Genomic DNA, 27726 nt, shown 5'->3' with positions numbered 1-27726 from the left:
TAAATTATTGTATTATAATGTTTATGTAAATATTTTTTGTGATGTTTGAATTTGTGTTGTTCGTATACTTAACCTAGATGATATTGATGTTTAACCATTTGTTTTTTTATTTATTTTTTTTAATCAGAAATTGTTTTTATTTAAAAAAATTATTCATATATAATATAATAGTTTAAGTTTGGAAGATTAATCTATATATATAAATTATGTATATTTTTTAAAAAATAATTTAAGATATTATATATTGAGTAACTGAATTTCTTATCTTGAAAATAAAATATTTATATTTTTGTCTTCATGTTATACTCACCAATCCATCATTGATATTTATAATTCAGTATGTTTTTAAAAAAACTTAGTTTTAAGTAATAAACGAATTTAATAAATTAAATTCATCACCTATAATGTTCTCTAAACTATATTTGAAAACTCTCTAAAATTATATTTTAAGCATAATATTACTATTATTTAATTTTAAGCATAATATATGCAAAACAAACTTAAATTATATTTACAATAGGACTATCCTAAACCGGTTAATAAACCAAAAACAATATTAAACCAACATGAACCAATACCTGATTCGGCGAGGAAAGAAGTGTTTCAGGATAAACGCTTGAATGATTATTAACTGTAATGGTTTGATCATGAAAAAGTTAGTATGAATATTAACAATTGTAAGAATACCTTTGAGTCTATGAAAAGCAATTCAATTCCCATGAATAAGTTTGGCTTTTGGAAGTTGCGGGTTTCCCAACAATGAATCCACCTAACAAAAAATTTGTTGTCATAAAAAATCTCATTCAAGGTCATTAAAGGTTTTTGGGACGGCAAAAGTTGATGGTGGAACCATTTTTTTGCTCGAGTGCTTTGAAGTTTTCCTTGATAGAGTGAGGTTGATATTGATGGAATAATGAGTTTTATAGGGACTTTCTTGATGTAAAACTATACATTTTTTTTGTCAAATGTGGTATTTCCATTTTTATATAATTTACTACCATTTTAAGATAGATGTACAGTTTAAGATAGATGTTTAAATCTTAATGTACTTTTTCCATTTTTTTAAATGTTTATTTCCATTTCTTATATTTTAATTTACGTAATATCTATATTTTATATTTTAAAATAGATATTTAAATCTTAATGTACTTTTTCCATTTTTTAAAATTGTGTATTTACTTATATTATATATTTTACATTTTTAGATAGATGTTTAATGCTTAATGAAGTTTTTCCATTTTTAAAAAAAATTGTGTATTTACTTATTATTATATATATAATTCATATATTATATATTTACATTATTTACTTATTATTTATTTTCCTGTATATGTATTTCCATTTCTTGTACTTTTTATTTACTTAATATTTCTATTTTACATTTTAAGATAGATGTTTAAATCTTAATGTACGTTTTCCATTTTTTTTTTAAATTGTATATTTCCATTTGTTATACTTTCTATTTACTTAATATCTATATTTTAAATTTTAAGATATATTTTTAAATCTTAATGTAATTTTCCATTTTTTAAATTGGGTATTTACTTATTTTTTTTTTATATTGTGTATTTCTATTTCTTATACTTTCTATTTACTAATAATTTTATATTTTAAGATAGATTTACATTTTAAGATAGATGTTTAAATACTAATGTACTTTTTCCATTTTTTTTAATTGTGTATTTCCTTTTCTTATACTTTCTATTTGCATAATATCTATATTTTACATTTTATGATAGATGTTTAAATCGTAATATACTTTTTCCATTGTTTTTAAGTTGTGTATTTCTTTTTCTTATACTTTCTATTTACTTAATATCTATATTTTACATTTTAAGATAGATGTTTAATATTTAATGTACTCTTTCCATTTTTTAAAAATTGTGCATTTACTTATTATTGTATATATAATTCGTATATTTATAATATTAATTATTATTTATTTTTCAATATATTGAGTATTTCTCTTTCTTATACTTTATATTTAGTTAATATCTATATTTTATATTTTAAGATAGATGTTTAAATCTCAATGTATTTTTCCATTTTAATGTAAAACGGCAATGTTTAATAGAAGAACTTGGACAAATAGTCAAATAGTTATATTTATGTTTTTTTTTAATATAAAATAGAAATTTTACATTATGGAGATAAGCCGTTTTTTTTAGTGAAAAATGGTAATCTTACATATGTTTAATGTAGTTTTTCCATTTTTTTATGTTGTATGTTTACATTTTATTGCTATTTTTAAATGTAAAATGGTAATCTTACATATGTTTAATGTAGTATTTCCATTTTTTATGTTGTATGTTTACATATTATTTATTATTTTCGAAATTATATATAATGTTTTTTTTACAAAATAGTAATGTTACATTATGGAGATAAACCGTCTTTTTTTAGTGAAAAATGGTAATCTTACATATGTTTAATGTAGTTTTTCCATTTTTATGTTGTATGTTTACATATTATTTTTTTTTAAAATAAAAATGTAAAATGGTAATATTACATTATGGAATTAAGCCGTCTTTTTTTTAAAATGAAAAATAGTAATTTTACATATGTTCAATGTAGTTTTTCCATTTTTTATGCTCTATGTTTCATATTATTTATAATTTTTAAAAATTAGTAATATTAAAATGTAAAACTATATTTTATGCCACGTGTCATCTTTCGGGAGAATTTTTTTTCGCTGATGTGGACGCTCTATGGAACCTCAAAAGGTCCCTTTTATTAGTAAGGATTAGTTAATATCTATATTTTATATTTTAAGATAGATGTTTAAATCTCAATGTATTTTTCCATTTTAATGTAAAACGGCAATGTTTAATAGAAGAACTTGGACAAATAGTCAAATAGTTATATTTATGTTTTTTTTTAATATAAAATAGAAATTTTACATTATGGAGATAAGCCGTTTTTTTTAGTGAAAAATGGTAATCTTACATATGTTTAATGTAGTTTTTCCATTTTTTATGTTGTATGTTTACATTTTATTGCTATTTTTAAATGTAAAATGGTAATCTTACATATGTTTAATGTAGTATTTCCATTTTTTATGTTGTATGTTTACATATTATTTATTATTTTCGAAATTATATATAATGTTTTTTTTACAAAATAGTAATGTTACATTATGGAGATAAACCGTCTTTTTTTAGTGAAAAATGGTAATCTTACATATGTTTAATGTAGTTTTTCCATTTTTATGTTGTATGTTTACATATTATTTTTTTTTTAAATAAAAATGTAAAATGGTAATATTACATTATGGAATTAAGCCGTCTTTTTTTTAAAATGAAAAATAGTAATTTTACATATGTTCAATGTAGTTTTTCCATTTTTTATGCTCTATGTTTCATATTATTTATAATTTTTAAAAATTAGTAATATTAAAATGTAAAACTATATTTTATGCCACGTGTCATCTTTCGGGAGAATTTTTTTTCGCTGATGTGGACGCTCTATGGAACCTCAAAAGGTCCCTTTTATTAGTAAGGACTAGGAATTAACCCGGGCTACGCCCGGGATTTTTTATTTTTTTCTAATTTAAGTTGTTAAATTATTTATATTTAGGTTATGATATATATTTATATAAATGTTAAGATGCATGTCATAATTAAAATTTATTTTTAAATTTTAACACGTTAAATTAACATATTTTTTACTATTTAAATATTTTTTTTGTAATTTTGTTGGCTATCTATTTATCATATTTAGCAAAACTATCTGTTGAATGTTGGAATAAATGTTTTAGATATTTAATTAAACTGCAGAGTATTTTCGGATCGACCACATGCTTAACAATCGATCGATCCATAAAAAGATGGTCGATCTCCTTGGCCAGGTAAGTACAATTTTAGGAAAAATATCTTTGATTTTCAAATATTAAGTATATAACTATTCTTTTGAATATTGTTTTTTAATTGTATTTTTTATTAAATTATTGTATTATAATGTTTATGTAAATATTTTTTGTGATATTTGAATTTGTGTTATTCGTATACTTAACCTAGATGATATTGATGTTTAACAATTTATTATTTTCTGGAAATAGAAAATAATGATATATCAAAACGTATCTAATACTTGTTAAATGATAGTATAATGTAAATTACATCCATTATTTGAAAATAACCATTTGTTGTTTTTATTATTTTTTTAAATCAGAATTTATTTTTATTTAAAAAAATTATTCATATATAATATAATAGTTTAAGTTTGTAAGATTAAAATATATATATATATATATAAATTATGTATACTTTTTAAAAAATAATTTAAGATATTATATATTGAGTAACTGAATAAAAGTTAAATTTCTTATCTTGAAAATCAAATATTTATATTTTTGTCTTCATGTTATACTCACCAATCCATTATTGATATTTATAACTCAGTATGTTTTTTTTCAAACTTAGTTTTAAGTAATAAACGAATTTAATAAATTAAATTCATCACCTATAATGTTCTGTAAACTATATTTGAAAACTCTCTAAAATTATATATCAAGCATAATATTATTATTATTTAATTGAAATTATTTTAAGCATAATATATGCTAAACCAACTTAAATTATATTTACAATAGAACCATCCTAAACCGGTTAATAAACCAAAAACAATACTAAACCAACATGAACCAATACCTGATTCGGCGAGGAATGAAGTGTTTTGGGATAAACGCTTGAATTAACTGTAATGGTTTGATTATGAAAGAGTTACTATGAATATTAACAATAAAATTATGGATTAGATTAATTTTAATTTGTAAGAATACCTTTGAATCCATAAAAAGCAATTCAATTCCCATGAATAAGTTTGGATTTTGAAAGTTGCGGGTTTCCCAACAATGAATCCACCTAACAAAAAGTTCGTTGTTATAAAAAATCTCCTTCAAGGTCATTAGAGGTTTTTGGGATGGTGGAACAATTTTTTTTGCTCGAGTGCTTTGAAGTTTTCTTTGATAGTGTGGGGTTGATGCTGATGGAAAAATGAGTTTTATAGGGACTTTCTTGATGTAAAACTATACATTTTTATTTTTTTTTGTTTAATGTGGTATTTCCATTTTTATATAATTTACTACCATTTTAATATAGATGTACATTTTAAGATAGATGTTTAAATCTTAATTTACTTTTTCCTTTTTTTAAAATGTTTATTTCCATTTCTTATATTTTTTATTTACGTAATATCTATATTTTATATTTTAAAATAGATATTTAAATCTTAATGTACTTTTTCCATTTTTAAATTGTGTATTTACTTATATTATATATTTTACATATTAAGATAGATGTTTAATGCTTAATGAACTTTTCCCATTTTTTAAAAAAAATTGTGTATTTACTTAATATCTCTATTTTACATTTTAAGATAGATGTTTAAATCTTAATGTACGTTTTTCATTGTTTTTAAATTTGTATATTTATAATATTTAATTATTAATTATTTTTTTATATATTGAGTATTTCTCTTTCTTATACTTTATATTTAGTTAATGTCTATATTTTATATTTTATGATAGATGTTTAAATCTTTATGTATTTTTCCATTTTTAATGTAAAACGGTAATATTTAATAGAAGAACTTGGACAAATAGTCAAATAGTTATATTTATGTTTTTTTTTCTTTTTTTATAAAATGGTAATGTTACATTATAGAGATAAGCCGTTTGTTTTAGTGAAAAATGATAATCTTACATATGTTTAGTGTAGTTTTTCCCTTTTTTATGTTGTATGTTTACATATTATTGTTATTTTTAAATGTAAAATGGTAATCTTACATATGTTTAATGTAGTATTTCTATTTTTATGTTGTATGTTTACATATTATTTATTATTTTCGAAATTATATATAATGATTTTTTTTAGAAAATAGTAATGTTACATTATGGAGATAAGCCGTCTTTTCTTTAGTGAAAAATGGTAATCTTACATATGTTTAATGTCGTTTTTCCATTTTTTTATGTTGTATGTTTACATATTATTTTAAAAAAATAAAAATGTAAAATGGTAATCTAACATATGTTTAATGTAGTATTTCCATTTTTTATGTTGTATATTTACATATATTTATTATTTTCAAAATTATATATAATGTTTTTGTTTTTTTTATAAAACGGTAATGTTACATTATGGAGATAAGCCTTCTTTTTTTAAGTGAAAAATGGTAATCTTACATATGTTTAATGTAGTTTTTCTATTTTTTATGCTGTATGTTTACATATTATTAATAATTTTTGAAAATTAATAATATTAAAATGTAAAACTATATTTTATGCCACGTGTCATCTTTCAGGAGAAGTTTTTTTTGCTGATGTGGACGCTCTATGGAGCCTCAAAAGGTCCCTTTTATTAGTATAGATTGATGTTTTCATTTACTTTTATCTCAAATTCTAAAATCTATTAAACAAAAATAATTATCATAATAAATTATATATAAAATTCTCTATCTTTTAAAATCTATTTTCATATATATATTATATATATATATTAATGTGTAGACAAAATTAAATATCGACGTGGATACCAAAACGTAGATAATATAATTATAGGTTAGATGTAGACATGAACACCATCCACATCGTCTCATGTGTTGTGGCCATGCTCAAGATCGTTGTGGTAGCTGTCTTCGCCTCTTCAATTGTAGAAGGAAAGCACGAGTAATCTTTTATAAAGCGTAGATCTTTTTCACATGTTTAGCTGAACCATTTTAATCTCATAAATTGTAATCTTGTCCATATTTCTACGTACACAATTATTATGTCCATAATTTAAGACTTAACCATATGTGTTCATGAAATATATATATATATATATATATATATATATTCATAATTTATTTTCATAACAAATCACTCTCATAGAAATTACCGTCCACATGGTGTTAAGTGTATTATGTACATAATGGTTATCATATTAATTTTTTAAAAATTTCAAATTTGTAATAGTGGAAGTAAACCATCATACAATATTATTTGCATTTTTTTGATTCAGACGTCCACAAATTATTCGTCGTTCACAAGTCGATCCACAATTCATCGTCATCTTTAGCTTGTCGTCCACAACTTGTTGTCAATAACTTTTCGTCCACAACTCGTCGTCTACAAGGACAAATTTGTCAAAAACACACCTAAGTCCCACCAGAAAGTGTCTCACAAGTGGAAATTGACTCTCACTGTAAAAGAAAAAGACAAAAAGTATCCTAAAGTGTAATCAACTCTTGTTGTAATATGTTTGACACTAGTAAAAAAAAACCACATAGCAACGAAACTGCCACGATGAGTTCGTAGCAAATCAGAAAAAGAAACGAAGTTGCAACGCATTTGCTACGAAAATAGGAAACGTAGCAAAACGTAGTACCATCGTAGCAAACGTTGCTACGTTTTTGCTACGAAAACAAAACGTGGCAAGCCTTTGCTACGAAATTGCTACGAAAATGAACATAGCAACTAGCTACGATTTCATATCGTATCAAATTCGTAGCAACCCACCGAAAAATACGTCCCACCGGTCAAATCCTGAGCAAGTGGCAGCGATAAAAACAAAAACAATAAGCAACTAAATTTTTCGTCGCTTACTCTAAAGTAATGTCTCTTCAATCCGACAATGTGCAGGGTAAATAATGCTAGATATTTTGGAGCTTGCCACGTTTATGGATCGTAGCAAAATTCATAGCTATTTTCGTAGCAAAACGTGGCAAGAATCGTAGCAAGCAACGTAGCAATTTCATAGCAAAATCGTGGCACTATTTTTTCTATAAAAACAACCGAGCGCTTGACTCTCGTTAGAACGAGTTTTGTATCAAAGAGAGAGTTTGATATTGTTGGAAAAAAAAGTTGAGCGTTCAATGTCCATTTATTTTTATTCAAGAGATTGGATGGATCGACACATTGATCCGATCAATAATTGTGTTTCTCGAGAGTTTAAAGAAGGGGTTGATGTTTTTATCGCATTTGCTTCCAATCAAAATTCTTTTTTAGAGGGGAAAACCATGTTATGTCCTTGTTCTAAATGTCAAAACCGAAAACAACGTGACGCGAGAACCGTGTCTCGCCATCTTTACCGAGTCGGATTCAAGAGTAATTACTATTTATGGTCAAGCCATGGAGAAAATTACTATGACGTTGGCGGATCATCAGCAGGAGGTCCATTTATGGGAGAAGAGACATTACCTACGGAAGAAGAGACATATCAAGAGAACTTTCCTGATATTATGGGTGGAGGCACTGGATCAACTCATGTATTGGAGAATGTGATGGAAGCACCCGATGAGGAGCAATATGAAGATAGCGTGTTTCAAGCATTTGAAGCCGCTAATCAACCATTATATGAAGGATGTTCTGAAGGTATTTCTCAGTTATACTTGGCGTCACGTTTAATGAAAGTAAAAACCGATCATAATTTGTCAGAGTCATGTTTGGATGAGATATCACAAACTTTCAGAGATGTTTTGCCACAACCAAATCAAGCTCCGGCATCATATTATGAGACGAAGAAGTTGACAAAGGCGCTTGGTCTTCCTGTTGTGAAGATTGATATATGCGAGGATAACTGCATGTTATTTTGGAAGGAAGATCAAGACTTGTTGGTGTGTCGGTTTTGTGGGAAAGATAGATATCACCAGAACCGTGGAAAGGGAAAAAATCGGCCAAAACAAAGAATGTTTTACATGCCTATTACGGAGAGGTTGAAGCGGTTGTACCAAGTTGAGGCGACAGCATCACAAATGCGATGGCACGCGGAACATGAGTCGCCCGAAGGAGAAATGCATCACCCTTCTGATGGAGGAGCTTGGAAGCATTTTAACAAGGTATATCCTAATTTCGCTGCAGAAAGTCGGAATATATATCTTGGATTAGCAACGGATGGATTTAATCCAGTTGGTATGAGTGGTGAAGCCCACTCGGTCTGGCCCGTAATCGTAACTCCATATAACTTACCTCCTGGTATGTGTATGAAAAGAGAATATTTCTTTTTATCAGTCTTAGTGCCCGGACCAAGACATCCAAAGAAGAGCATTGATATCTATCTGCAGCCGCTAATTGAAGAATTACAAAGTTTGTGGAGTCACGGGGCAGAAGCATATGATATCTCTAGAAAGGAAAATTTTACGATGCGGGCCGCATTAATGTGGACCATTAATGACTTTCCGGCGTATGGCATGATGTCAGGTTGGATGACTCATGGTCGTTTAGCTTGTCCATATTGTCTAGATGATACAAAGTCATTTTGGTTGCAACATGGAAGGAAGCATAGCTGGTTTGACTGTCATCGAATGTTTCTGCCTAAAGACCATCCTTACAGGAGAAATGTCCAAGCGTTTCGAAAGGGAAAGACGATAACCGATGATCCTCCACCATGGTTGAATGGAGAAGAAATTCTCCGTGAAAGAATCAACAACATCGAAGGATTGAAGAAAACTGTTGAATGTGGAGGCAATGGACACGAGAAACCTGCGAGCAACATAGACGGATATGGGAAATATCACAATTGGGTGAAGAAGAGTATTTTTTGGGATTTGCCATATTGGGAAAATCTTCTTCTTCGCCACAATGTGGACTTTATGCACGTTGAGAAAAATTTCTTTGATAATATTATCAACACGGTGCTTAATGTTCCCGGAAAGACGAAAGATAATGCAAAGTCAAGGATGGATCTACCTGATTTGTGCAGAAGGCAAGAGTTACATATCAAAGATGATGGAACGATGCCGGTGCCGATATTTCGGTTGTCTAAAGAAGAAAAAAAAGAATTCTTGCGATGGTTGAAGGATGATATAAAATTTCCAGATGGGTACGCTTCAAAGTTTAGTAGATGTATTGACGAGACAAATTCGAAGCTTTCAGGCCTGAAAAGTCATGATTGCCACGTCATCATGCAACGACTTCTTCCATTTGCGTTTAAGGAATTGCTTCCCAAAAATGTCCACATCGCAATTTCTGGTAAATTATTTTTACTTTTTTGTATAAGTGTTACTTACTACCTACTAACTGAAAAATGTTTTGTGTAGAGATAGCACTCTTCTTTCGGGATATCTCTGCAAAGGTACTGAAAAGCGAAGATGTTGCAATTTTAAAAGAAAGCATTGCAGTGAAGCTTTGTAATTTGGAAAAGATTTTCCCTCCTTCATTTTTTGATGTTATGGAACATCTCGTAGTGCATTTGCCAGACGAAGCTGCTCTAGGTGGACCGGTGCAATATAGATGGATGTATCCTTTCGAGCGATACATGTACCATCTAAAGAAAAAAGTTAAAAATAAGGCACATATTGCAGGTTCTATTATTGCCCAATGTCGTAATGAAGAGATTTCTACATCGTCTGCACACTTCTTTGGGAATCCAGAAGTGCCCTCTCAAGTCTTGCAACCTGGAGATATTCGATTCACATATCAAGATTCAGATGTGCCAAATATGTTTTACCATGAAGGTCGAGTGAGTGGAAAAGTAGAACAGAGGTATCTAACCGATGATGACTACACTGTGCTGCATACATTTCTGATGCTCAATTGTCCTACATTTGAGCCATACGAAAGGTATTTCAACCAATTTTTATATTCTACATTTCTAACAACGTTAACTAGAAATTTTAATCATTTTATAACAACTACCGAACAGGATGTTTGAGGAGTCTATGATGGAAAGAAATCCATCTATATGTGGTAATGATCTACAAATAGCGAAAGACAACCACTTTGCAGAATGGGTGAAAAACTATGTAAGTTTTTGATATAATATGACTATAAATGTGAATAACTATAAATGTGAATTTATCATTTATAAACATGATTTTAATTAACAGGTTGTCAATGCGAGTCAGTTATATGAGTTTCCGTTGTGGATGTTGGACTTCGTACAAGGACCGAAACGCGATTATAAAGCTTGGCCGATTTATTTCTCACGAGGATACTGCTTCCACACACATAGCCATGGCCAAGATAAGAGAACCCAACATTACGGTGTCCAAGTCCGGGGTACGACGGACACTGATTATTACGGGTTGATCGAAGAGATAATGATGGTTGAGTATTCTGGTTCTGTTGGGCTTAAGGCCATGGTTTTTAAGTGTAAGTGGTTTGATACAGTTGTAGGTCGGGGGATTCGAAAACATAAATCAGGAATCGTCGATGTGTCACCGCGCTGGCAGTACGAGAAATATGACCCATTTATCTTATCTGGTAATTGTGATCAAGTTTGCTTCATTCCTTATCCGCAAGTTCGTCGTACATCATCAAGTGATTGGTGGTCATGTACGAAAGTTGTGCCTAGAGGGGTTCGAGAAACTTCTGAAGTTGTTCTTACTGCGTTACAAGATGATACACACAACCAAGTTGTTGCCCAAAGCGAAATGTTACGCATTGAATCTTATGTTGTGGAAGATGATTCAGATTATGATTCAACGCCGGTTGTTCCTCCCAATGACGAATACATTTCTGAAGATGAGTTAGAAGAATCATGTACTGATTCTGATTCCGAATCAGATTCAAGCTCTTAGTGTTTGTAAGGTATACGAATGTATAATATAAGTTCTTAGTGTTTGTAAGATATATGAATGTATAATATAAGTTCTTAGGGTTTGTAAGATATATGGATGTATAATATAATTTTTTAGTGTTTGTAAGATATGAATGTATAATATAACTTTAAAAAAGATATGAATAATCCTACTTATACTATCTTTAAACTCTATTTATACCCTAACTAACCCTTAAATTCTTAAAATTCTACAAATCTTCAACATTTTATTATGTAATTTGTAATTTATAAAACTCTCATATAAAAAATATTAGTGTATAATTTTTTTTTCAATAGATATGAATAATCCTAACTATACTATCTTTAAACCCTATTTATACCCTAACTAACCCCTAAATTCTTAAAATTCTACAAATCTTCAACATTTTATTATGTAATTTGTAATTTATAAAACTGTCTCATATAAAAAATATTAATGTATAATTTTTTTAAAAAGATACTGAAAATCCTAATTATACTATTGTTAAACCCTATCTAAACCCTAATTAACCCCTAAATTCTACAAATTCTCCAAAATCTCCAAAATCTATTATTCCCTCCAACATTTTAGAGCCCAAACCCAATTCCCTCCAACATTTTGGACCCCAAAACCCATTTTCCCACACTTAGCATTTTTTTATCTTTTGTTTCCTTAAGAAAGTCGTAACCTTTCTCTAAGTCCTCACCTCTCTCACCTCTCGTCTCTCACCTCTGTCTCCTTCGATCTCTCTTCTAGCTCTCTCTTCCATGGCTGCTTCTACCGGAAACACAACTAACGACCGTCGTCGTCCTCGCCCTCCCAGCTTGACTCTTCCAGGTCCTCGTCTCTCACCTCTGTCTGTTTCGATTTCTCTCTCTCTCTTATCTCTTTGTTTCTCTCTTTTCATTTTGTGTTTCTCTCTTCCAGTTAGGGTTTCGTTTTTCAATCGCCACACCTAGATTTTCCTGTTCTAGGGTTTCGATTTCGATTTGGGTTTCAAGTTATGGTTAGGGTTTTGATTTGGGATTATGGTTTGCTTTCGGTTTTGATTTGAGATTACGGTTCGCTTTTGGTTATCGATTTGGGATTAGGGTTTGCTTTCGGTTTAGATTACGGTATGAACTTTCTGTTTCGATTTTACTTTCACGTTATAGTTAGGGTTTGCTTTCAGTTTCGGATTTGTGTTTTAATTTTTTCTACAATCTTAACAGCTTCTTATGTTAATCTCTGTCTACAGATGTGAGATACGTGAGACCTCAATTGAGAACCACGTCAATGCCTGATGTTACGACTCCTGCTCCTGCACAACCAATAGGATCTTCAAGTTCAGGATCTGCGGCTCCTCCAGCGGCTCCTCCAACCTATGTGAGGAGAACAGAAGATGCTCTGCTACGTGCTCCATCCAGAAGAAACCAGCCACACCTTCATCCTGATAAGCCCAATGGAGCATTGTGGTAAGTGATATCATTTACGTACCATTAGTTATTGACCTTTAGCTAATTGTTTATTATAAATTTGATGTCTTTTTTAGTTACTTTAGTTAAGTGTTAATATTGTCCTTAGCTAATTCTTCTTATCCGTGTGCTTAATGACGTTAGCTAAGTCTTTTTATGTGATTTTGTTTGATGCTTAACATTGTCTTTGCAGGTTTGGGGTTGATCCTGAAGTTCATGCTTTTATCCGAGCAACATGGCAGGGAGATTACTGGGGCCCGTGGCAAAGCTGGATAAAGGTTCCAGAGCCGAAGAGAATAGGATGGTGGCACTCATTCATAGTAAGTGATCCTGAACCATCTCCATTTCTATTCCTAAGTATATTTTTGTAGCAACAATACTAATCACTTCTCTTCTTTTCCAGCAACAATACTACTGGGAAGACAGTCTTCATGAGGAAATCCACTTTAAATGGAAGCTTCAGACTCAAGTGTCTATCTGCGGACGCATAAGCCAAAAAAGGAAAAAGAACAAGCAACCTAAATACATCAGTGAGAATGACTGGAAAATAGTCCTTGCGAATTGGTCAACAGATGGAGCAAAAGCCAAGAGCCAATCAGCAGCTGATTCTCGCACTTCAGCTCCTGTGGGGTTGAAGATGCACGTCCATGGTGCAGGACCACGCTGCTTTGTAAATATTGGGTATCGTATGGTCAGCTTTCCAACTTGTCTTACTTGCATTTTTCCTTTTTTTTAAATGTTAAATGTCTAACTTTCTGTTGTTCCTTTGTTGTAGATGATCGACCAAGGTTTGGATACACTACCTTCATATACAGACCTTGCAAGGAAGACTCATACTCGCAAAGATGGGACCTTCATGGACGAACGAACTGAGCAACTGGTTCTAGAGGTTGAGCAAGCAGTTGAAGAGATGTTAGAAGATGGTTCTCCAGTTGGAGATAGCCAAACTTGCTCAACTGCTGCCACAGAAAATTCTAAGCGCCTTCTCCTAAACCAAGAATACATCAAGGTAATAATCTCTCTTGCTCATTATATTTGTTTCTTCTTACTCTTGTATTGAAATTGTAACAAGATCAGACTGCATTTTTTGTGACTGAATTTTCTCTGTGATAATGTTATCTTGTTTTTGTGTCCTTTTCAGCGTGGAAAGACACGCAAGGGCACCATTTATGGGCTTGGCAGTGTTCAATTCAACAACAAACATCCTTCTGAGTCAGTTCCTGCTTCACTCAACCGAAACATCGGCTTGGAGACGAGGGTTTGTGGTTTGGAGACCATCACTCAGGAAATCAAGTCTGATTTCCAGACTTTGAAGTCTGATGTTCAGGCTATCAAGACTGACTTCAACCAAGGGATGGCTAAAACTCAATCAAGTCTAGACACAATTCTGCAGTTTCTTCAGCCTCAAGCTTCCAATCATGCTGCATCTACTGCACAACCAACTCAGTCTCAAGCTCCACCTCAAGGTCAAGCACCATCTCCAGCTCGTGATATGTCTCCAGCTCAAGGTGAATCACAACCTCAACACATCACCAGTAGCAATTCTGAGTTAAATAGGTGGTGCAACACACTCGGTTTGTAGTTCTTAGATGTGGCTTGCCCTAAATCAAGTTTAAGTATTATGTTTTAATCTTTTGAACCTTCTGAATGTTGAATCTTTTGGATGTTTGATCTTTTGAACCTTTTGAGCTTTTAAGAGGCTCAATATGTAATATAATTTCTGTTTCTGTTTCAAAAAAAAATTGTTTCTAATTAGTTTTTTTTAAAAAAATTGTTGAAATACCTGCTCACGAAAATCATCGTAGCAAAACAAAAACAAAGAGACGAAAACATTCATCTCTAAACCGTAGCAAATTGTGCGACGAACTAAGCGTGTCCAAATTCGTAGCAAACAAAATAAAAGATACGAAACCGTTCGTCTCTAAATCGTAGCAACTTGCCACGTACACGCCCGTAGCATCTTCGTAGCATGTTGAAACGATTTTTGCTACGAACCGAATTTGCTACGATCGTATAGCTACGATTTACAAATCGTCGCATTTCGTAGCAAGCTCTCCATATAGCTACGAAAAATCACTCATAGCTACGATTTTTGACCGTTGCTATTTACGTTTTTTTTACTAGTGTGAGGCTTTAGCTTGATTTTCAATTTGTCGTCAAAATTGATTACAGTTTTCATGAATTGCCAACAATTTAAAACACTTTTTTTCTTTGGGAAATCAAAACATGTTTTTCTCTTAAAATTAAATTATAATGATACACTTTAAACAATTATCATTTTTGGTACGAGTAATTTTAACAATAATTCGCCTATGCATGGGCCATAATACTAGTATATATAAGCAAACACCACCAAAAATACACATATACCAAGTTACCAACTTACCAAGCAAGGTCTGAAACTAACAGGGATTCCCTCATCAAACTGACTAAGCTGAGAATATTATATCAAACAGAGAAGAGAACAGGAGACATAGTTTATGCGTCCACTAGCTAAATTGATACAGCTTCAAAAGTGGATCGTAGTATCCAGAAAAATTAACTCTTCCAATAGAATCTCCTATCTATTATCGTAAGTTTAGTTACTGTACAGTAAGAACTAAGAAGAGAAGAGAACCTGGATTGCTTGAGGATGTCGCCGGCTGAGGAAGAAACTAAGAGAAAGACTTGTGGGTTGTGAGTTGTGTTAAAAAACTAGGGCTTGTTCAGAGTGAAACGACGCCGATTTTATATTATCGTGGGTCTTTAAGGCCTATAATTATTAGTGTGATGGAAGCAGTTGGAATTTGTGTGCTTCCAAGGTAGGCAACTCTACTTTACAATTATCTTTAAATATTAGATTTCTCAAATTGATTTTCGTCCATTTTCTGTCACCTTGGTTCTTTTGCCCACTCCTTCCAAACATACAAATTAGGCATCACTAGTTTCTCTGCTACTATCTGCAAACGCAAATTTTGTAGTTGGTAACGGTATTTTGACGTTTCCAACAATCATAGAAAATACCTAAATTGCTTCGAACCATTTTAAACATCTTAAATTTAAAAATAGTTCTAACTAACGTTTGAGGTTACGAGCGATTGCAGACGGTTGCATGAAGATACAATAATTTTATTTTTAAAATAATAGAAATACTAAAATATAAATAATTTAATTTATATTAGAAAATTTAAAAACAAATATATTTTCTATAATTTTTCAAAAATTTAATAGTGTAATTTTATAAATAAAATTTTATATTTATTATAATAATATGCATTTTAATATTATATATATATGTATATATATTGTTAATTTATTATTAAACCACTACTATTGTATCTGGTAGTTGACTCATAAATATCCTACAAACACAACAATTTCTAACCATTGTATCAGTCATACAAATTTCTTAATAGCGATTAAAACTGCAATTATCCACATCTCTTGCAACCGTATATTCCTACAGTCGCATATGTAACCTCTGCGTTCGTACCAGTCATATTCTTATTCGGATTCTTCAACTTGAATTTCCCATATTCGAAATCCAACGTATCAAATTTGCATATTAATATTAAACTAGATTTTCACGCGCACAACCGTGCGGATATATATTTTCACATTTATATATATATATTTGTTTTACATAATTACTATATATTTTTAATGTTACTTACATATTTAAATGTTTGTATAATTATGTCAAATATAATAATTTTATATTTTTCATGTTGTAAATTAAAATCATCACATATATATGTTGCTTATTATATATTTGTCCCATTGAATTTGCGTTTGATTACGAAACTAAAATTTTTAATGCATGAAACAACATATATGAAAACAATTTTGTATTTAATTTATTATAATCATGATCCGTAATTCAAATCGTTAGATTTTTTTAGTAATTTTTTTAATGTTTATTAATTTTATATAATAAATTACTGTATATTAAAAAGTTTAAGATAAGATAAATTTTTATACATGTATTATATAGTTTACTAATATTAACCCGTTCAACCAACATATTATATTTTTAGCATAAATATTTTATATTTATGAAAATAAAATATGTTAACATAGAAATTTAAAATATTTTTATCATATTTTGTTCAATATAACGTTTTTATTTTAAAATGATAGATATTATTATAAAATTGATAAAATAGGATATAATTTTATTCTATTAGTAAAATTTCATTACTAATTACAAAATTAGTTGAAAATATTTATATTCAATTTATGACAATTAAGATCTTATTATAATCTTTTTCAAGAGATTTGTTAGAATTTTAATTTGTTTTTTTTAAATAAAAGATATAAAAGATATTATGATTAAAGTAGTTAAAAATATTATATATTAGCATTAGTGATATACATTTAATAGAAAATTTAAATGGTGGTCCAAATAAAAATATCACTCATCAAAAAATCATGATTTTTATTTTTATTAGAAAACAAATTTGAAAAAATTAAAATAGAAATAAATATTTATTTCTAAAAAAATCTTTTGAAATTATTAGTAAATGTATTTTTGAAATTAATTAATTTCATTTTATTTAAATTTTCGTTTATAAACCAAAAATATATTCAATTTTAATTTCTAATTATATTTTATGATAATTTAAATTAAAACTAACTCATTTTCAACAGTAAATTTAAAAAGATTCTAAGAAGATTTAAAAAGATTTTGTTAGAACATTTTAAATATATTCATTTGTATTTCAAATAAAAATATAAAGATATTAAAAGATATAATAATGAACTTATGTAAAATATAATATTTTCTAGAAATGGTCCAAACTAAAAAAAATCACACATGAAAAGAAGTCATGACTTCTGTTTTAATGTATAAGATATTCAACGTATTTCCATGGTATCACCACACTTGAATCTGATTCAGTAAAATTCAAATACTTAGCTAACCAATCTAAACATTACCATCGATTGATCATGTGTAAATATTTTTGAAAATGTGCAAGAATGCTTATGCTTGCATTTACTTGAATACCAGAATATGATTAGTGTAATCAAGCTTTTTTGGCGGTTTTGCGAACTATCAAATTGGATGATAAAATATAGTTTTATCCATTGATATTTATAAAAAGAGAAGCAAGATTCTATCGTTGTTAAGAGGAAAGGCAACCAATGGTGGGGTCTTAGTGGTATCTTGAATTCCTCTACAAGAGTGCAAGTTTTCTCTTATGATCTCACCTGTGATGCAGATTGTTTGAATTGCTTTTTTGAGTGATGAATATTGAGAAATACATAGATTAAAGCATAGAATAAGTGTACATATATAATTGGCCCAAGAGGAGAAGAAATGTATTTGTGTGTTTGTCATTTTGTGGGACACTGAATCTAGAATCTATCCATCACCCAATCTTACAAGCAACTGACCTCTTTTAAATAATGTCCAAATCAGTCGCGTATCATTTCCCCGAAAATATAAGACTTGAATCCTGATTATATATCTCCAACCTTGACTCTTGATTATTCTATCCCACCTTGTTTCCCAAAATATTAGTTACATTCATTACGTTATGAATATGTTTAGGTCACCGTTGTATTCATTTTCAGTGGACCTTAATCATCCTAATCACAGTGTGTGAGATCTAATCTATTAATTTAGAGTTCTATTTTTATCTACCATTAACAAGTCCTTGTAGGACCACTTAAAAAATTAGTTAATGTGATATATTTGATTATTTACATTAAAAATATACCAACTATAAATTTGAATTTTAGTTTTTAATTATAACAAAACCTGTTGAGAAAAAATCTAACAAAATCTGACTTAAAATTTAAATATTTTTTATAAAATAACACACTAATTAATTTCTTAATTAGTAATTTAATATTATTATAAATCGTTGTTAACTAAAATGTTATTTTAAAACAAGAAAATAAAAATTATATACTATTTTTTTTTATAAATTCTCTAATTATATTCTGTATCATATAAAAATAGAAGTGCTATATGAATTAAATATGACAAAATTATATTAAAACGTAAATTAACAAACTGTTTTTTTTTTAAAGAAAATTCACATAAATAAATTATCACTCATCATTAAAATGGGTTAAAAATGGTAAACTATATAATTTTTTTATACAAAAATAAATTTATAAACATAGGTTAAACTTTTATATCTACAACTATATATTATATTTTTATTTATTTTGAAATCTCAACAATATATTGTTTAAAATTTTTATATACAAAAATATAATAGTAATAATTACATTTAGTTCATATAGTATTTAAAAATATGTTATTAGAAAACTGTGAAATTTTAGTAACTCATTAAAATTTTTAATGACAAACCAAATTTTAATTATAAATCTTCTTATATTTTAATTATAACAAAATCAGTTGGAAAAATTTAGAAACTATTACCAAAATTCAAATATTTTTATATAAAATAATGTATTAACATAGTAACAAAAATAAATTCAAAATTCATGTAATCTTTCAAACTAAAAAATAGTAGTTTAACTTTTAAAATTTTTTTGACAAGAATAACTTTTTGAAATGCACCACCAAAAAACAAACTATATATGTTGTAAAAACTAAAGCAATCTAATATTTTGAAATCTTCATTAAGAATAAAAAGGAAACTTAATAGTTATAACATCCAAAAATATCCAAATATCAATAAATTTTACTAAAATAATATGATAGATGCTACTATGTATAAAATTTACTAAAATAGTAGGGCTATATTATTTAAACAAAACAGTGTTTTAACTTATAAATCCGTAAAACACTAAAATAATATATGTTAAAGTATATTTATTTAAACACAACATGTAAATATAAATTATCTTAAACATATTTGTTTTCTATAGAATAAATTTTAAAAATGTATTATATCAAAATGTATAAATTAAAGAAAACATATTTTGAAAGAAGCTATCTATTTGATTATTTCATATTTTTATTTTATTGTACCTAACTCGAAAATATATTAGTAAGTAATAAAAATTAATAACAAAGTAAAATGTATTAAACAAATCACTATATATTAATCCGGATAATAAATATAAACAATAATATTATAGAGTTACACAATATAGAATACTAAAATAGAAATTATATATTTAAAACATTTTTAATAATATAAAATACATTTATAAAATAAAAAAAATATCCGCACGGATGTGCGAGTTAAAATCTAGTTTTATATTGAAGGCAAGGACCGTTGTTAATAAACCAGACCGAACCACTTTCATCTTAATTAAACCAAATAAAATAAATAATATTCAAGTTTTGGGGATTAACATTCTCAGGATAACATCTTGTTTATCACCAAAGCGTTTTTGCACAACTTGAGAAACACCTCGTTTCTCTTTGAAAGCTCTGCATCATTTCCTCCGCGTGACTCTAACTCGGTAGCACATGACTCTATGGCGCTTATCGCCGCATGCAGCCAGACGTCAACGTCAGCATGTGCGTCAGCGAGCATGGCGGATATTGAGTCGTCGAGCTGCTCCACAGCATCTTGGTAGTTTTTCTGGCAGTCTTCAAATGTGGCCTCCGTTGCTGGCTCCAAATCCTCGTGGCTCAGCTTTTCCTTGATGTAAGCAGAAGTAGCAGATGCGTCTGACGATGCAACGGAGATAGCTATAATCTCAATTTGGTTGCTGGTGGCTGCAAATTCGCCAGACTCAGGGCGCGACTTGATGGTAGAGAGGCAGAGTTTTGGGTCGTCACAATGTTTGCACAGATCGGAAATTAAACTGGAATCAGCATTTCCACCGATGGAGAAGAAAGAAATGATGCAGAGAAAGATAAGTCCGGTGAATTGCTTCATCATCTTTTATTAGGTCTGGAATGATTAGGGTTATGGATGATGAATAGAGATTTATATTTGAAAAAATGAAACAATAACGAAAGTTCAAAGCGAGTTTTGTTTATTGTTTTTGTTTTTTGTTGTTGAAGAGATCTGTTTTTAGTAATTTTGTCTGCCTTCAGAAAATCGGCGGGAAATATGCAACGGTCAAACAGAAAACAAATAACAACTTATTGGGCCAATATTATACTGAGCCTTCTGGATCAGTACTTGTTAATTGATCTATGGGCTGAAATGCTAATTCCAAACAAGATTAAAACCAATGTTTAAAAAAAAAAAAAAAAAAAAAAAGACACCAATGTTTAAGACTAATATTGTATTTTAAGTTTTTTTTTTTCTTTTTTCTCGATATACAGATGTGTGTAATGTATCATCAGCTCATGCAATATATATATTCCTTCAATCATTTCACTCTCTTCATTTATGAAGTTTCCTTAAGGTTTCTTAGACTAAGAATATACGAAATACTCAACGAAATAGTAATTTAAAAATAATAAATACATAACTTCTGTGTGTATGAAAACTAATTTTCTTTGGAATGTGGACGACTCTCTCTATCCACGACCCAGTCCTTATACACTCACCAAAGCAAAGTCCTTAAAAATGATAATAGTGGACTTGACTTCATCACATTATAAAGAGTTTATACTAAGCACAACTTGATTCAGGACAAAACATACACATATTATAAGAAAACTATTTAAAATGTAAATCATTTCATCAGATTATAAAGGGTATATACTCAAACAATTTAAGACGCAGAAGTATTACTTTGTAACAGAAGATTAGGACACAGATGAAGAGTTTTGATAACGTATAATCTTTTTTCTTTTAATAGTTTGTTTGAGTATAGTTCGATCATGAAACATTACATTTTACTTTCTTTTTTTTCTGCGGTTTAATGAATCTTTTTTTAGTCCCATGTCACATGTCACAATATTTACAGCACCACGAATTTTAAAATGTCTTAACTTGTATAAACAAAAAGAAACTCAAACAAATATCATCAACTCAAAGTTGAAAGCTTCACATCACATGATTCTGCAACCATCAGATTCTTCACGGTAGACCACGGGAGCTGGATATGGCAGAGCTACCATCTGGTAAGGGGGTAGTCTACAAAACCCGCAGAAACCCGAATTCGGTATCTCGCATATGCATCTTCTAGCCGGAGCCATCTCGTTGTGATGTTCCATTAGATGAAACTGCGGTTGCTGCTGCTGCTGCTGGGGCCGTGGAGGCGGTGCTGCCTGAACGGTGACGATGGACGTGGTGGGACAAACTTTCTTCCGGAGCAGACGTGTTAGCTCGGCCGTGTCAATTCCCGCTCCCACAACAACCAACTGATCGTTCTGTCCCTGAATCCCGACAGATCTCACACCTGCATGCACGTAAACAAAAATATATTGGCTGAAACGTTTCACGTGACCTAACTTGCCTTGCAAGTTATATGCAAAAGAAGTCATAGAGATGTGTTACGTACCTGATGCTCCTGACGCGAGTTTCATAGCTTTCTTTATTGCTTTCTCATTCTCGCTCATATCAATCTTCAGAACTATCCTTTGCTGCACAAAAAGAAAGATATATGATATAACAGAAAATAATTACAACATTATTAAAAAGAAAAAAAAGAAGTTTACAACACTATTTTAAGAATGCCTAGAAATATTGCATGTTTTGCTCAACAAATGTTGTTTTCACCGAAATGAACTAACTATAAGAGGAAAACCAAAGGGCACTTACCCTCATCATACTGCCGGAGTGAATCTTCTGATATGTGTGTTTGAGTAAGGAGAGAAACCAATATATACTTTTTTATTTATTTATAAGTTCCAATATATACTTTGTGTAATAAGGTGAGAATACTTGAATCTATGTAGGGTTTTGAGTGTTTATATATAGATAACAATGGTCATAAAACAATCATAGAGTTTTGACATATACCCCTATACCTATAAAAACGATAGATTAACGACCAAGACCGTACTTTAATTATTATTAAAGCTTATATAGTTTTAGTAGTAATTCTATAAGAAAATTCCATTGAAATTTACCAGTTTCTAACAGTTTTGGTTTGTTTATTTTTTGTCAAGACCAAATTTCGCTGCATTTTAGTTGAAACTTTCATGGTTTCAGTTTTACTTAATTACCTATTTAATGAAATTGAAGTGTTTTTCCGCTCGGATAGTGATTGTCGTCGCCATGTCTACGAGAAACTATAGAAAAATCATATTGTGCGATTACCATATAGTAAAACAAAAAGAATCGTTCCGAACCTTCGGGTCCACCTAGTGTCATAGCGTGGAAAAACACAAAGTTTTGAGAAAATCTCTCGCAACCATTTTTCCTTCTACTACACACAAAAGACTGAACATATACACAAAAATTATCCTAAAGTAGTAGAATATCATCTCCACATGGAGATCATCATCTCAGTTCTGAGCTACTCGAGCCTAAATAAACATAAGACGACATACAATGCTATTCTTAAGAGTTTTGGTAGTGAATCATGTGGTTTCTCTGCCTACTCATGCTTCTTTTTCATGATTCTCTACAGTGCTTGGCTGAGAATATATGTTCCGTATTAACATTTTTCGTCCTTTCACCTTATAAAATTCCATGAAAACCTTTTGGGGGTGGTTCTTGATTAGCTTGAACTGCAAAGTCTTTACAAAGCGCAGGCGGTGTCTTTCTGGTGATTCTTTAGTGTACCTGTAAGGAAATCTGGTCCGTTCCCGTGGTGATAGCCTTCCTAGTTCCCCAATATGAATCTCAGACGAAACTCTACAGACGCGGTTAGTGCACTCAACGAACTGTTCTCGCTTTGATTCTCCTCCCTTCACTTGTTTCCATTTCATATTATCTGTATGAAGCTCCGTAGATACGTGAAACCTGAAAGTACTGCAATCTCCCAAGATGAAAGTTCTGTTACATCTGGACCCGTCTCCTCTCTTGTTCTCATAACCAGGGTAATTTGTTTTCTCGAAAGCCACACTTTGAATCCAGGGTTGGGTTTGAGATTTTAGGGGTCCGTGGCATTATCTATGTAAAATTTCTTTTTACAAATTTGGAAGCCTAAAATTTCTTTTAGGAGCTTATGTCTAAATAGTTTTTTTTTTTAAATTTTGGGACCTTTTGCAAATGTTTCACTAAGCATGGCTAGAGCCAGCCTTGGTTGAATCAACACAAGAGAGCATTTGCTAGCGAGCTCCTCCAGATTCCACTGAGAAAAAGGTGCTTTATTCCTGTGAGGAACATGAATTTCTCCATTAGCTCTTAGCATATGGCTTGCGCCTTGGAAAAATCCAAACACCAGTCCCCTATGCTTCCTACAACAAATAATCTTACAAATAAAAAGATACACTAAAGTTTGAGCAGCATAGTCAAAACATGCACTCACCGTATAAGATAGGAATCAGACTCTTTGCCGTGGAAACCGGCATGTGGGAAGTTGAAGACGACTCGGTCAAATCTTCTGCAATTAAGATGATGGTGTTGTTTCAGTTTGGTTGCATCAACTCCCTGTAAAAGGGAAGCTCCAAATCTATTCACAATGATTCTTAGAATCTAGAGAAATAGGTTGACCCATCTAAATATATAATAAGTTTTTATTAAACTAACCATAATTTAATTATTATTATTTTTTCATTCTTTCATAAAACGGAACTAAATAGGAATTAAATGGGATCCAAGTTCATTTCGAATATTAGCCAGTTTATGACTTTGTTACCTGAACCGAAAACAAAAAAAAGAACCAAAAACAATTATCGATTGTTCTATGATTTATAAAATTACATAATAAAGATTCAATAGTAAAATTTTGATATAAACTTTTACGTTTTATATTTTAAATAACAAACTTAATTAATTTTATTTAAAAGCAACTTGCGAATTTAATATTTTAAATAAAATATGATGTTATCTATAAAGTTTCAATAATTCTATATTAAATTTCATATTTCAGATATATAAAATACTTTTTAAAATAAAAATAACTATTTTGAAAATAATATTAATATCACCGATATTTTAGTTTGTAAAAAAAAAATATTAGGTGTATCCCGTAGTTACACTATTCATATACATGTTACCATTCATATTTGGTTTTGAACCGCTTATTTCAGATGAGCCGCAGTTTTTCTGCAGTATGTGTTTTTCTTATACAAACTGCAGTTAAACCGTACTGCATTATCCTAATCGCTTGTTCCGCACCGCTCTAACCACGGTTACTATTCGGAGCCTAAGTATAGCGGAAGAGCTTACACTTGTGCACATTTATTCTTTCTTGCTTAATATTTGAAGGTGACTGATGGAAGATATATGAGGCAAATAAGAGATAATATTGCAAATATGCCATGAGAAAATAAAAAAAAAATTATTTTCGGATTATAATTTATTTGTACTTTATAAAAATATGTAAAATATATTTATAATATCAAGTAGAATATTATTTTATATTTTATTTTATAAATACCATTTAAGTATTTATCCCACACTTTTAATTATTTTGGTCACGATTCATATATTTCTTAAACCATTTCTATTAGATGAATTGCACTTGTCCCGCAGTATGTGTTTTTCTAACACAAACCACTTTTAAACCGCACCGCACTAACCAATCCGCTTGTCCTGCACAGCCTTACCCGCTGTTACCATTCGGAGCCCTAGTAATAAGTTTAAAAAAGCCAGACGATTCAGCTTCTATTAGAAATGGAAATGACTGTTCGCTTTACCCTCAAAACATAAAGAGGTGATCACTGACTTGATTTGGTTCAAGCTCATAAAGTACATGTTTGTTACCTAAAGGGGAATAGTGATTTTGGGAAAAAGGCTTTTTGTTTCAAGCGTTAATTAGCGACAAGTAAACGCAAACGCCACTGTCCTCAACGCGATAATCTGAATTTATTTATACTAGGGTAAAACCCGCCCTACGGGCGGGTAAGCAAGTGAAAAACAATTTATATATTATGAAAAATATAGTTATAATAAATTAATATTATATTGAATATTTTGTTATTCTTGTTGATTATAATATTTTGTTTTATTTTAAAATATTATGATGAAAATGTCATTAATTATAATCAAGAAGTAAAATATATTAATTTACTCAAAACTGTAATTCAAATCCAACAAATAAATTATAACTTATTTCTATCTGTAATATTTTTGTTTCTAAATTTATTGAAACTTATAGCTTCTCTTATACATTTTAAATTGACATAGTGTCTCTTTACTCAGTCGTTAAAGAAGCTGGATAGATTTTAAATATATTTTATTAGATAGAACAACTTTAGATATACGCTTTAAGTCATTCACTTATTTCGGAATTGTTCTAAAGGTTTTCCATCACTTGCGCGACAAAGAGCGGCCCATTTTATGCAAAGCTTGGCTCACCAATATGGCTTGGATAGCCATATGAGCATCACCCATCTCATACTCGAGTGCTACTGATAAAAAAACATGAGGAGAGAACTCAGCGATCCATTATTCATCTCATATGAATCACCTTATTTATATTCTGAGCAACCTTATATCTCCACAACACATATCTATTAATAAGAAAAGTCAGGAGCAACCCAAATATGCAATTGTTTCAGTGACGAAGTTATTAGCGAGAATCTATTGAACAACTCAAATACTTATAATTTCTCACGCCAAACAGCCAGAAAACTAAATATGATCATGAGCGAATGAGTGGTGTTAAAAACAAAAAAAAAATCATGAGCAAATGACAAATTTTTAAATAAAGATCTGGATTATAATGAACTGATAGATAGAGATCTTACGCAAGAGGGAGGTTGCACATGATTCAATGATAGTCGCAAGAGGGAGGCAAACCTCAACAGTGAAGCTGTGGAGGTACAACGACCAGTATTTAAATTAGGGAGTTAGCCATTTTTATAACTTGATTTTTAAAAAGCTTTTGATTGAGAGGATTGAGTTGATGAGTCGGTAGAGAGCATACCTATTTATACTCGAAGATTCAGAGGAAGGGAATAAAGGGTGATGCATGATTGCATTAAAGACGACGCTTGGATTAAGCATGATTCAATAACGCTTTGCAGATTCCTCATCGCCTGGAAGATGAATCGAAGAAGAACATACACGGTGAGGAGTTTTGATAGGAAGTTCCCAAGCAATAACCCTAACTACATTAATGTGGTTCATGTTTTTGGTGGTATTAAGGCCCATTGAGAATTTAAACGATAATCCAATATTGAGCCCAATGAAAAACTCGTAAGAAACCAAACTCGTTATCTTTTCTCAATAATACACGTGGCTAGCTGTGGTTAATATATTTGTTGATGTGGCAGCAGGAAAAGAAGGGAATAGTTTTCTAGGGTCGGTATGCACTTCACACACGGGAAACAAATATATTTGGTTTAATATTTGTTTTTATGTGGAGAGGTTTGATTATATATGTGGCTACTTTATTTTATAGGGTTTTATTATGATTTTGACTTCTTTTTTGCAATAACTAAATTTTATACTTTGTTGGTTGAGATGATTTTAATAGAAACGTGTTCTTCTTTATTTTGTAATACATATATTTTGATTTGTTTATTTTACTTTATATTATCTACTTTCATTTATACTTTTATATCTTACCTTTTTTCTTATGTTTCAACTTAATATTTATAGTTACATACATTTTATTTTCATATCATACTAAATTTATATTCATTTTTTTCAAAATTCATTAAGTTATTACACTTATTTTTATATGGTTTTTAATTTAAATAAATACAATTTTTATTTATTTTTATATTTAATTTATTAGTTCTATTTTATTAAATTTTATTTCTTAATTACTTAGAGAAAATATTTTAAAAATTATGTGATTTTTTCTTTTTTATAATACTTTTTTTATTTCTCATATATTTGTGTTTCACGCGGATTATTTGTTATTGTAACATAATATACATTATTTTTTTTAGAATTAT

General features: G+C 29.8%; 4 protein-coding genes across 4 annotated transcripts; 2 read left to right on the top strand and 2 right to left on the bottom strand.

Moving 5' to 3' along the window:
* Positions 1-7633: 7633 nt before the first annotated feature.
* LOC125608543 lies at positions 7634-11496 on the top strand. Its single transcript, XM_048778967.1, has 4 exons — positions 7634-9946; positions 10015-10537; positions 10620-10719; positions 10804-11496. The coding sequence occupies exons 1-4, from the start codon at positions 7852-7854 to the stop codon at positions 11494-11496; spliced, it is 3411 nt and encodes a 1136-aa protein (XP_048634924.1). The 5' UTR covers positions 7634-7851.
* Positions 11497-12727: 1231 nt separating this feature from the next.
* Positions 12728-14686, top strand: LOC106409303. The gene is made up of 5 exons (XM_048780920.1): positions 12728-12950; positions 13144-13270; positions 13354-13641; positions 13726-13959; positions 14092-14686. Exons 1-5 carry the CDS (start codon positions 12772-12774, stop codon positions 14530-14532), a joined length of 1269 nt encoding a protein of 422 aa, XP_048636877.1. The 5' UTR covers positions 12728-12771; the 3' UTR covers positions 14533-14686.
* Positions 14687-20135: 5449 nt separating this feature from the next.
* Positions 20136-20980, bottom strand: LOC125609461 (pectinesterase inhibitor-like). Its single transcript, XM_048780919.1, has one exon. The coding sequence runs from the start codon at positions 20744-20746 to the stop codon at positions 20216-20218; it is 531 nt and encodes a 176-aa protein (XP_048636876.1). The 5' UTR covers positions 20747-20980; the 3' UTR covers positions 20136-20215.
* Positions 20981-21813: 833 nt separating this feature from the next.
* On the bottom strand, positions 21814-26212 carry LOC106403147 (heavy metal-associated isoprenylated plant protein 41-like). Its single transcript, XM_048778966.1, has 6 exons — positions 26133-26212; positions 24183-24326; positions 23957-24111; positions 23495-23777; positions 22266-22354; positions 21814-22163 (listed from the first exon to the last, which is right to left on the bottom strand). The coding sequence occupies exons 1-6, from the start codon at positions 26210-26212 to the stop codon at positions 21814-21816; spliced, it is 1101 nt and encodes a 366-aa protein (XP_048634923.1).
* Positions 26213-27726: the final 1514 nt, after the last annotated feature.

Source organism: Brassica napus, chromosome A5 (assembly GCF_020379485.1).
Source record: "Brassica napus cultivar Da-Ae chromosome A5, Da-Ae, whole genome shotgun sequence".
Classification (NCBI taxonomy): domain Eukaryota; kingdom Viridiplantae; phylum Streptophyta; class Magnoliopsida; order Brassicales; family Brassicaceae; genus Brassica; species Brassica napus.
Note: the sequence above shows the minus strand (reverse complement) of the source record. Positions and strands in the feature narration are given on the sequence as shown.

Bases quoted from the DNA above. Each gene is read 5' to 3' on its own strand.
- LOC125608543 (XM_048778967.1), top strand. From the start codon at position 7,852: ATGTCCATTTATTTTTATTCAAGAGATTGGATGGATCGACACATTGAT. The intron at 9,947-10,014 runs GTAAATTATTTT...TGTTTTGTGTAG, and splicing joins TGTCCACATCGCAATTTCTG to AGATAGCACTCTTCTTTCGG. The intron at 10,720-10,803 runs GTAAGTTTTTGA...TTTAATTAACAG, and splicing joins CAGAATGGGTGAAAAACTAT to GTTGTCAATGCGAGTCAGTT.
- LOC106403147 (XM_048778966.1), bottom strand. From the start codon at position 26,212: ATGGGTGATGCTCATATGGCTATCCAAGCCATATTGGTGAGCCAAGCT. The intron at 22,355-23,494 runs GTACACTAAAGA...TATCTTTCTTTT, and splicing joins CGGACCAGATTTCCTTACAG to TGTGCAGCAAAGGATAGTTC. The intron at 22,164-22,265 runs GTACGTAACACA...ACGTGCATGCAG, and splicing joins ACTCGCGTCAGGAGCATCAG to GTGTGAGATCTGTCGGGATT.
- LOC125609461 (XM_048780919.1), bottom strand. From the start codon at position 20,746: ATGATGAAGCAATTCACCGGACTTATCTTTCTCTGCATCATTTCTTTC.
- LOC106409303 (XM_048780920.1), top strand. From the start codon at position 12,772: ATGCCTGATGTTACGACTCCTGCTCCTGCACAACCAATAGGATCTTCA. The intron at 12,951-13,143 runs GTAAGTGATATC...TTGTCTTTGCAG, and splicing joins AAGCCCAATGGAGCATTGTG to GTTTGGGGTTGATCCTGAAG. The intron at 13,271-13,353 runs GTAAGTGATCCT...CTTCTTTTCCAG, and splicing joins GATGGTGGCACTCATTCATA to CAACAATACTACTGGGAAGA.